The sequence below is a fragment of the Pimephales promelas genome, chromosome 7, assembly GCF_988280905.1.
Source record: "Pimephales promelas chromosome 7, fPimPro1.hap1.1, whole genome shotgun sequence".
In the NCBI taxonomy this organism is placed as follows: domain Eukaryota; kingdom Metazoa; phylum Chordata; class Actinopteri; order Cypriniformes; family Leuciscidae; genus Pimephales; species Pimephales promelas.
In genome coordinates, this window is record NC_142775.1 from 21,386,325 (window position 1) to 21,398,493 (window position 12,169).

The 12,169-nt window shown below is 37.3% G+C and overlaps 1 protein-coding gene across 1 annotated transcript in view; it reads left to right on the forward strand.

Moving 5' to 3' along the window:
• Positions 1–12,169, forward strand: part of pth2ra (parathyroid hormone 2 receptor a) — a 58,572-nt gene that overhangs the window by 14,754 nt on the left and 31,649 nt on the right. Inside the window, exons 6-7 of the mRNA XM_039682065.2 lie at positions 417–603; positions 7,549–7,702. Coding sequence (XP_039537999.2) covers positions 417–603; positions 7,549–7,702 — 341 coding nt within the window. The remainder of the gene's footprint in view (positions 1–416; positions 604–7,548; positions 7,703–12,169) is intronic.

The following is a 12,169-nucleotide window of genomic DNA, read 5'->3' on the forward strand; positions in this document are numbered from 1 at the left end:
ACGTAAACCAAATAAAAATAAAATACATCATAACATTAAGTGGCATCTAGTTAGTAGCAGCATTTAAGCATTTCATGTAGAAACAAGGTAAGTTCATCCAAAAATTAAATTTCTTTTAATGATTTCTCACTCTCATGTCATTCCAAACCCATTTTATTTTATTTATTTATTTATTTTTATGAAATTCAAAGCCCTCGGATTTAATCAAAAATATCTTCATTTGTGTTCCGAAGATGAACAAAGGTCTTACGGGTTTGGAACGACATAGGGTGAGTAATTAATGACAGAAATGCCATTTTTGGAGGAACTATCCCTTTACTTTCCCTCATTTCTCTGAATACGCTCTGAGGTCTACCATCTCTTCTATTCTCTGCCCTAACAAGCCTCATACTGTTTGTATTTTTGTGTGTCTGCAGACGTCTCCACTGCACCAGGAACTACATTCACATGCACCTGTTTGTTTCCTTCATGCTGCGTGCTGTCAGCATCTTTGTGAAGGATCACGTGGTGCACACTGGTAACGGGCTGCAGGAATTTGATGCTGTGCTCATGAATAACTTCTCTAATGTTGTGGATGTGGCACCAGTGGACACTTCACAGTATGTGAGTCAAACGCTATCTGCATCAAGTATCAGTGGAATATTTCATTAAATATTTATTAAGTAATTCATGTGGCTAGGTTTTAGATTATGTAATCAATATTTATATTATATTAGGGCTGGGTGATATTGTATCAATTATATTTTATGTCATTAAATTTAAATGATATCTAATTTATAAGTAACCCTGAATATTCATTTAACCTTTTTATACATATTCCATGAGCTGTGACGAATTTGTAGATGTATCTGTGTGCAAAATGTGGCATTTGAATTATTAACTCTTGAATGACCAGAAGCATAAATCATTGTAGAAGCATAAATCAACAGCTTTAACACTACATAGAGGCACAGTGAAGTGTTAAACAAGCCTAGTAGAGCGGAAATTGAAAGGGGTCAAGTTGAGTCTGAATAAAATTACATCTTGGTGAGGTTTGACTTCAATTCTGATTATGGTGGAGAATAAATATTTTAATGCAAATGCAAGGTTGTGATCTGTCTCGACTCGGAAGAAATGCCAATGCTAGAAGTATATTATTGGATTGCAAGAAGCTGTAAGTGCTCGGTTTCATCCTGTCCAGTGTGTCATGCTCCAAGTGGAGGACTTTTGTTCTATTCTATCTCCAATCTCCACCTCATACACAGCATGTCTGAGTGTTTTATGTACTCTACGCCCACCACATGGCCAGCCTCAACAATCCATGCAAAGAGGTTAAAACTCACTTGTCCCCATTTGCTGTCTTTTGGGTGGGAAATTATTATTCATTCCCACCTACGCTCAGACCCGAACTGTATCCCTTTGCAGGCAAGACTGGAGATTCAATGACTGCACCCTCAGCTTTTTCTTCAAACAGCTGCGTTGTAGGAGATAAGTACGATGGAGGCAACATCTGAGGGAGGATTTTGCTACCAGTCTTTTAGCATCCATTGTTTGCACCTAACATAAGCGTTACAGCTACTGAATGTGTCTTCAGAGAATAAAAGGCTCAACTGCTTTGCTTTGATCCATTCTGTTGTATGTGTTGTGTTTGTATAGGTCAATGAGCCAAAATGCTCACATCAATATGTGGCTATTACTCTGGCAAATTTCTCATTTAAAGGAACATGCAGGACATTTCCTGCCCTTCCATTATCTTCAGTGAACCAGAGCAGCAGACCCAATTATTGACAAATATTTGCTCTTTATATATTCTTTCTGCATCATGTCAAGGATCTTTGTGAGGACCTCTCAAAGTAGACACCAGGCTCACATTTGGATTCTCAAGGTTCTCTCATACTGCATAATATCTTATGCTAGGGGAAAACCTCTTTTCCACAAAACATTGAAGCCAAAAATTTTGAATTAACGTAAAACGCATTGCTGCAGTATGCAAACATAGGCAAGACAGCTAGCGTGCCTATTTGCTGTCCTGCAGCAACTGCAGCAGCCTATCGAGAGAAGCCCTTAGTGACGCCAGATCCAATAAGGGCACGTCACGCCCACTACGTCACCTCTCGCCAAAGCGGTCGTGTCCTGGGTCTATAAATATAGCTTGATGTGCTGATGTAATCTGATTTTTCATCTCTTCAGCGAAGCTCATGCATCGTTGGATCCGGAGTAAAGAAGCCGTGCTGTCTGAGAAAAAGCGTTCTGCGGGACAAGCCTTTGCTTTTGAAGGCGCTGGCTTTCATCTCTCCAGCTGGCCTCTTTGGATCATTCATCAAAGATTTCACGGATAGTTTTTTCCGTGAAACATGGATAGAGAATGGTGTTTTCTGGCTGGTGCAAAGCTCAAGGCTTTTCACCCCCAGATTGTGGGGTTATGGAAGTTCTCTCCTTCCTTCAAGAGCTACTGGATAAGGGCAGAACCTCATCCATGCTCAAGGTTTTTGTGGCGGCCATAGCAGCGTTTACTAAATCAGCGACTTGCCAGTCACTGGGGAAGAACAATCTGGTCATCCTTAAGGGAACTAAGAGGCTGAATCCTCCCAGACCCCCTTCAGTCCTCATGTGGGACCTTTTCATGGTTTTGGAAGCCATGAAAGGTGCCCCGTTTCAGCCAATCCATTTATCAGACATGAAACATTTGTTGTTCAAGACAGTGTTTCTAATGACTCTTGCTCTTGCAGTGAAGCACATAGGGGATTTACAAGAGCTCACAGTAAGTATGGAATTTGGGCCAAATGACTCGAAAGTAACACTCAAACCAAGACACGGGTACGTGCCTAAATCCCTCAACACACCGTTCAGGGCTCAGGTTATTTCCCTGTCTGACCTGCCGGGTTTACAATGTGGAAAAAGACGCAAGCTTATGTCTCTTGCTCGTCTGTTTTCAGACAGACTGAGCAGCTCTTCGTTTCGTTCAGTGGACGTTCTAAAAGGACTAGGGGAGTAGCCTCATCAAAACAAAGCCTATCCAGATGGATAGTTGATGCTATAGCGCTGGCCTACACTTCTAAAGATTCACAGTGTCCTTTGGTTGTAAGAGCGCACTCCACAAGAGACGTGGCATCGTCATGGGCTTGGACTAGCAGGATTACCTTTCAGGATATCTGTATGGCGGCAGATTGGGCCTCCCCCTCTACATTTATAAGATTTTATAACCTAGAGGTTCCCGCCTTACAGGCTGAACTACTTTCGGTCTAAAGATCAGTACTGTCTGCCCGTTGCTTAGGCTCAGAATACTAAAACCGCTTGAGCACCACTCGCTGATCGATAAAATAACTCCATGGGCAATGAGTAAGACCCATACTGTTAGCCAGTTCAGGCCGAACATTTTCACCCTGACTGTGTGGAACACTGTTAATGTGATTAGTTCCCTAAGGACGCTAACTTATTGGGCCCTTAGGATGCAACTTATTGGGAATGCCACCTATAGCCTTTCTTATCAGACCCTCAGTCTCTGGTGATTATGTACTATATGAGCCCCAGGCACTTGCCGTTGGGTCTTTGGTGTTGGATTCCAGCACGCATGTCGTTTTACTCTGTGTTCCCCTAGCGTAAGATATTAAGCAGTACAAGACAGCTTCTCATAAGAGAACGTACTCGGTTACTAACGTAACCTTGGTTCTCTCTGTAAGAGGGAATGACAACTGCGTATCTTTGCCGGGTATAAAGCTGGGTACATTTCAAGCTAGATGGCTTGCCATACTAGTCGAATGGTCTCGCACATGCTTGGTACAAAATTACGATGCCAATTTTAGAGGATTTAGAATGACTCAAGAGTCTTGGGGTATTGCATTCTAATTTTATAATTTTAGTTATTCTTGTTATTTATTAGTCTTGAGTTAACTCTGTATGACCAAGTCTAAATTATTTCTTTATTTTCAACCCATGCTTGAAAATAGCTAATTTCAACCCATTATGGTTTTCTCAGTATTGTGTGAACTGAAGGAAAGTCTGCACTTTTTTCCACTTGTACAGTAGCATTTAGTATTTTCCATTATTAATAATAACTGGAATCTGCATCATGCAACAAGAATAGGAAATTGTCAATTTACTTCTAAACCAAAAGTTTTTGTGATGTAAGATGATAAGATCAAGAGATCTGGAGATAGCAGTCAACAGTGCTGTTTCAGCAAAACATTTTTAGGTCCAGTTTTTCAAGAAGTACCTTGTTGAAATAGGATTTCATTTGATTTCTATAACATGTGCCTACTGATTCACTGTGGTGGTCTGCTATAGGCAATGTGTTTCTTATCAATACTGTAAAAAGAGGGCAAAGTTGTACATTGTCAGCAGAGGGACAGATAAAAGACAGAACAAAAGTTTCAGGCATTCAGGAGAGCTGTTCAGATCCTCCAGGTGTATTGGCAACATAATCTGCACCTTGCTTTCCTCCAGCGCTTCTTTGAACATCTGTCAGACGCACTGAAGCTCAAGGTTACCCTTAGTTTCTGTCACTTTCATGTGTCTGGAGTTAATACTTCTGTTATTGTCCATACTCAAAATAGCAGCTCCTTTGGGTTGTTGCACTCCTTTGGGGGAACTTAAGAACAGTAGAGAACATTAAAGTGATAGTTAACCTATAAATGAAAAGTCTGTGATCATTTAATCACCCTCATGTCATTCAAAAACCACCTTACATTCTTGCTTCTGTAGAGCATGAAAGAAGGTGTTTAGCAGAAACTTCATGCTACACTTTTCCGTTTAGTTAAAGCATACAGGAGCTGCCAAGTTGTAAAAATGTCTTACTGTAAATATGCATAATAGTCTGTATGCCTTTTATATAATATTCACAATATTCTAAATCTTTAAAGGTCCAAACAAACGTGCTCGGACTGCAGCAAACGAGCCCAATGTAAAAGCCCCCTTAAACTTGACTGAACATTTACTGTCACGTGTTCAGGTGTACACTGAAAAAAATAATATGCTTTATCTAATTAATAAAATTGTGGCAACATATTACAAGCAATATTATTAATTAAATTGTACAAATTAGAATTAATTAGAATGTTAATTTGATTAACTATTACTCAATTCTAATTTGTTCAATTTAATAAATAATATTGCTTGTAATCTGTTGCCACAATTTTATTGAGTAGATAAAGCATATTCATTTTTACAGTGTAGATTGGACTGTGCCACTGGTAATGTTTTCTAAGATGCTTCCTGTGCTATAGCTACTTTCCCCTCTTTGCTCCCTTCACTGTTTTCTGTGATATCAAGAGGTAAAAACAATATAAATGCTGTTTGTTTTCTCACACAAACCGCTCGTTTCGTGTCTTAGGTCATCAATGTGTACTTACATTTCATTAAGTCATTAAATTAATTAAATCACGAGTCATTAAATCATGTTTAATTTGGACTTCTCTGTGCATGCTCTTTGAGGTGGACTTCATAAACCTCCATTATATGACTGACAGACAAGAACGGTTTGACCTAAAAATATCAAAATTGAAAATACTGTGGAAACAAAGACACCTACATCTTGGATGCCCTTGAGGTAAGCTAAAACAAATCAAGAATTTATTTATTTTTTTAATTTACTTCAAAGTGAACAATCTCTTTAAATGTTTAATTAGGTTCCAATACAATAGTATTTAAACTGTACTCGGTGTTTTCCATTTTGAGGCATAGATTTAAAGATTAACTCAAGCCATCCTGCTTGCTGACATTAACATTTTGTCACTTTTCAAAGTACAGCTGGGCCTTTTGTCTCTATGATAATGTTAAGGTTTGAGTGATCTAATCAGGTTGATTGGATCACCATCTATACATGACACTGTTATGCTGATGAGATCAGGACTGGTGAATTTCCGGTAATGAGTTGAATCCTGTGCTTCATTTACATGCTTTGTTTCAGAGTGTCTCCACTTCTATGTAATCCCCTCCCCCCTTGAAAGGTATAAACTACAAATATATACTGCCTTAGTTACGCCCGTTTCACACATACCTCATTTAAAATGCGTATTTTTTTCCATACCCATGTTAACAGGTTAGATCCGTTCAGGTGCAGAGATTGTTTCAACACCGTATCGATTTTTGCTGTGCTGCACCGCACTGAATTAATGTGGCAACGCATTAACACTGTATTAACTTAATCATATACGCATAATTACAGTTAATGTTCTACAGTTACTAATTTACAGGAAAACAAAAGAGTCAAGAAAAAAAAATATGATTATAGTCCCAAAAGATGCAAAATGCCATCATATTTGATTTTCCCCCTCAAAAAATACGTTAGATATTGGGGTGGGGGATCAATGTAAATTTTGCATGTAAAACAATTATAATTAATTTTCGTATTGTTTCAATGTCTTAATGTCAAAGTTAATTTGAGTTGATTTTAAATCAGAATTACTTCATAATTTTTATTTTGTGGCACACCGAAACTGCAGATCAGTAGTGCACTGCAAACGCACATGGAGTATATGTGAAACGGGCATAGACTTGACGATGACTGCAGCTACCCACAGCTTATGTTCTCAATGAAGAATCCTGCTGAAGATACAACCAAGTCTCCTGGTCTTCGTTTCTAAGTTTTCTTACACTTTAGAAGAAAAAAGTTTGCAACACCAGCATACATAGGAAGTCTTTCAATAGTCCTTGAAAAAGATTCCTGGTATAACTTCAATAAGTTGCCTGAGACAATACCATCGTGCAGAAGAGTCTACTGAGGGGCTAGAAAATAAGAGGATGTATCCGCCATCTGTAACCTTTGATAATATTTGTGATGTGAAATTCCTTTTAATGCAGTTCATTGGTCTGGAAATGCTTTATGGCCATTAACCACACCGATCTGTCATGGCAGTGAGCTAATAGCTTCATTAAAGTGCAGCTGTCTACCTACAGCAATCAGCCAGTCACCTGACTGTAGACAACGGTTGTCATTTTGTCACACTTCTACTGTCCTAAAGTGTGTTTCTGTCATTTCATCTTTAATGAAGTTAGTTAGCTAATTATTCTAAAAGAGGATTCATGACAATGAGTGGAATGTAAAAAAGAGAAGACTTAAATCTGACAGTTGACCCTTTCTTTCTTCTGTGAAACACAAACGATTGTTTTGGGCTATATAGTGAAATCCAAAGGTGTTTTGACATTAAAAATTTTAAACATTCTTCATAATATATGCTTTAGTGTTCTGCAGAAACTTTAAATTAAGTTTGAAAAATGTCTCTCTCTGCCCTTAGTTCACAATTAATGCAGTGTTTAAACAAATAAGAGGACATTAGATAGTCTCATTGATTAATTTTGCTTTGATCTAAAGAAGCCCATGTGATGATACTGATTGTGAAGTCCGCACACTGAAAATATCTGTTTCTAATGAATTATTAATATTAATTAATATTAATAGCATAATGTTTTGACCATCAGGTTTTCATCAGACACTTTTTTTCTGTTTATGTTACTTTGTTGGGATGTGCTCACCAGTTTTGTATAAACAGTATATATTTTTTGATATGCGTTTTGATATGATATGTGTTTTAAAAGTGTGTTGACTTTTTTTGCTACGCACTTATTTTTCAGATGGGTTGTAAAGTGACCGTCTTGCTGTTCATATATTTCCTGGCTACAAACTACTACTGGATCCTGGTGGAGGGCTTGTACCTGCATAGTCTCATCTTCATGGCCTTCTTGTCCGACTCGAAATACCTGTGGGGCTTCACTTTGATTGGGTGGGGTGAGTATGTCTACTGTGTAATTTGTGTATATTCCTGCTTCTGTTGGGTTTGTAACATTTCTTGGTAAAAAAAAAATGCTGCTGCTACGTTTTGATCTGCTGAGTTTATAGCTTTGTTCATGCTTGTTCAAGCTTTTGCACTATATATGTACTATTTGCACTTTTCCCTCCACAAATTGTACTCTGATCTGTCGCATGTTGATAAATGAAATCACATACGTAATACGCACCACACAGGAAACTAAATATACTAAAGCCCAGAGTAAAACAACAATGAGGACCCTGGAGAAAGAGCAAGTAGAACAAGAAGAGGTGTTTAATGAGAAGAGATTAATATAGAAAACGGAAACCACAGGGAGGAAGTAAATAGAGTAGTGGGGGAAAAAACTAAACAAAATAGCCACTCAATTAAGCATACAAATCATGATCTGTGCAGTATTATGTATTTTGTATCACCTGGTGCTTCATATACTATATTCTCAATTTCTGGATCCAGTGGTGGAGTTCGTCACTACCTCTCCATTTTTGTTCAAGCACAAGAGATAGCCTGCAGAAATATTGAGCATCACTAAATATTCACTGCTTTTTTTCCTTTAAAACTGCAGTCCATAGCTTTTTTTGGGTTAAAAATGATCCAAAATACATATTTGAGAAAATACATAACCAGCCAGTGTTCAAAACTATCTGCTTGCCGTAGCTCGATTCAAAGCAGTAAGCTTGTAATAATGTTTTTAATTCCAGTGGTACTGGTGGATTTCCGTGGAAGATTCAAGCATGACTTCATTACGTCACATCTGTACACATGAAGGAGTCTTGACTTTAGTAAAAGCTATATTGCGTGTGAGAATGTTGTAGGTGGAGATTTATAGCCTTTTCTCACAGCACTTGATATAATTAAACTTATCAATTTGATGGTGGATCCAGAAAGGTTCAAACGAGAATCATAGTGACAACAGTAAAATGCAAAAGACTTCGTTCGGACTTCGGAGTGGCTAATAGAGACTGCAGCCGGACCCATGCGAAAACAAGGACACACCGGAAGGACATTACATGTAGTCACACAATGCTGACATTGTTAACATTAACAATTTGAGAATTGTTAATGTTAATCAGCACTCAATTTTAATCAGTGCGATTTACTGCAATGTCAGACTCAGAACCAGAACAAAAGTGTATGTTTCTTACAAGTTCAGATGACATTTGCCCGGTGAAAATTCTTATGTTGGTCATACTTCCAAAAATAATAATCTGTGATTCTGAATGCCAGTATCCACACCGGTGCAGCGACTGACAGCCTCACACTCTCCTCAAACATTGTGTTCATCCGCGCTGTGCCATGTCGAGGGTGTTGAAGTACAATTCACTTTAAGTTGATAGTTCTGTGAATGACTGCAATTACAGATTTCGAACAGAGATGGCGACATACTGTAGAACATAATTTGCTCAAACATAATTGCTCAAACATAATTGTGAGGCTTGATGTAAGTACAACTTCAGAAGTATACATAATTGTGTATCTTCATTATGGACATTAGATAAATGTGCTTATTTAGTAGTGTTCATAGCTAAATATGTAATCAGTAGAGAACACTAATAGTTTTAACATGAGTACTGGCTGGTGATAAATGTGTCAGCTGACAAGAATGCAATACTTCCTTATAACATTAAATCGAACTGGGGTGCATTTCCCGAAAGCATCGTTAGCCAACTATGGTCGCAAGTTGGTCGCAATTTCCATTGAACTCTATTGGTAACGACGGAACTTGCGACCATAGTTGGCTAACGATGCTTTCGGGAAACGCACCCCTGTTTGGCTAAACGAAGAGTCTGTTTAAATCGTTGTGTAAATTGTTTCATGGGCATTGACCTTACTTTTGATCAAATTGACTAGGAAAAACGAATTTAATTTGTAATCTGGAGCTACTTTCCAGTTCATTTATTTAGTTCTGCAGTCTGATGCATCCACATAATATAAAAATACTTTGTGTTAATAAGATAAAAATGACTCCACTTTATAATTGATTGGATAATATATGGGAGGTTAACTGTTGGAAACTATACTATGGTCTGCAGTGTGACGTTACATTTAATTGCATTAAATTATGCATGCAATTTTCATGACGTATTACTTGGGAGATGTAGAATATTTGTGCTAATAAAAATTCACACTGCAGAACCATTCCAAACAAACTAGTGAAGTTAAAGAGTTGATAAAAAGTGGCGAAGTTAAAATGGCCAGTCACAGCATCTAAAAATATTTTAGATTGTATTATAATTAGTATTTGTATAATACTTTTACCTTTTTAAAAATATTTGTATTAAAATATTTCAACTCAAATATTATTATGCATGGATAAATAAATATACGACAAATCTGCTAATTTTCTTTATATCATTGTCGTCATTACACGTTACATTACATTATATTACACATATCATTGTTTCTCATTACACATTCCTTTGCTGAAAAGACAAAAAAAAAAACATTAAAGAAATAAACAAGTTTTTTTTTTTTATGAAAGATTTAATGAGCTCTAAAAATATCACTTGTTTCAGCCAGCTAAACCTTCACACCACACAATCAAACACACAGATGCAATAACAGGGATATTTGAGAAATACATATCAACAAGGTCTCATTAAGTCATTTCTCATCAGCCTTCTGATTTGAACACTATGACTAATTTTATGAAGAAGAGTAACTGTGTTAACTGTTGACAGCAGAATCATTCTCTGTATGCAGTTCAAATGATGGTCAAAGCAACAGACAATTCAACAGGGATCTTGGCTGTTGGCCACCCCCTATATATTCTGTCATGTGAAGGTCTTGTTTATCCAGGAAAGAAATGCTATCTTCTTTCTTTGAATATGCATCTTTTGTATTCCTTTGAGAAATTACTACATGGAAACCAATAACTAAGTTATTATTTATAGCAAGTGGTATTCATACCCTTTCCTTCGCTCCCACACTGAGAAACAGCACAATGATAGCTCACTGCAGTTTGTTTTGAGAGGTTGCTTGCTTCCTTTTCAAGTGGTTTCAAGTTGAAGTGCTCTTTATTTATTTGTCATCCCTGTTTGATGTGTTCGTAGTGGAAGGGCAGAGATTGAGGTACCTTTGATATGCAGATTCCCTGTTCTAGGAGCGACTGCACACATTCTCTTGAATGTGTTAGGCATGGCTTATTAATGGCCTAAGGGTTGTCTGTGAAACTACTACACAATAATGTCACATTGATACAGTTAAAATAATGTTAATGATGGGAAATCCTCAATATTCAAAGGATGAGTGATGTAATTCATTGTTGTGGATTTGAGCTCCTTAATATCTTTTAATGCCTAATGGCACAATGATGATATCTTACAAAACGGATTCATATTTATTTGATGGAAAGGAAACTGAAACTAAGGAAAGGTAATTCAACCATCCGGTGTGATGCCATACTCATTTTGGCAAAGGACATATTTACGCTTTCGTCATGGCGGAGCAGTCGGTCCCACCTTTCCAGTAAATACAACTTATGATTGGACTGTACGTCAGCAGACAGCAAAGCATTGGCCAAGAGCAGAAGAGTAAAATTTTTTTTTTTTAGTTACGAGGTTGCGAAGCTTTATTTTCAACGCATTCTCACCCCAAGGCGTCACCTTTGACCATGCTTCAATATTTGACGTTTTAGGCGCCCTTTAGCGTCACTTACATAACGCGATCCTACGACGTCATCTAACTGACGGCACGCGATCCTAGGGCATCATCTAACTGACACTAAAGGGCGCCTAAAGCGTCAGATATTGAAGCATGGTCAAATGCTTCCCAAGGCGTCAGTTAGGTGACGCCTTGGGGGTGAGAATGGGCTGTCATTTTCGCTCAGTCTGAGTTTTAGAGCAGAGCTGCGTGACAACGCTGCCACAAATCATATTATTGGATTTGGATTAACCTGACATGGCTAAACTAATCTTAAAATCAATAAATCAGTTCATCCAACAAACTCTTTTGATTATTAATTTATTCTAAGAAAAGGGTTTCTTCCATGGCCACAGAAGAATAATTATTTCTTAGCATGTACAGCGCTTTGAGCAAGTAGCCAGACCAAAATTGTAAAAGAGACATTGCGGTAACACTTTATAATAACTGCACACTATTAATCATTAAGCATGAGTAAACAGTTAATTCATCATTTATAAAACATTAATAGACTTTAATATGCAGTTTATAAATACAGCTATACATGTTTTTTCTTGATTTATAAGCATATCTATAATGCGTTTAATGATTGTATTTTCATACTTTGTTAATGATCAATTAATAATTTCTAAATGAAGTATAGCATTATTTACAAACCAGTTGTTTAAGAGTTGTTAGTCATTCATAAGATCACTTAGAAAGTGTAAGTAAATGTAGTAAATACAGGTAGTTATAAAGCATTTAGTAGTGGTTAGTTAACTATTTTTGTGAGCTAATCTAAAGTG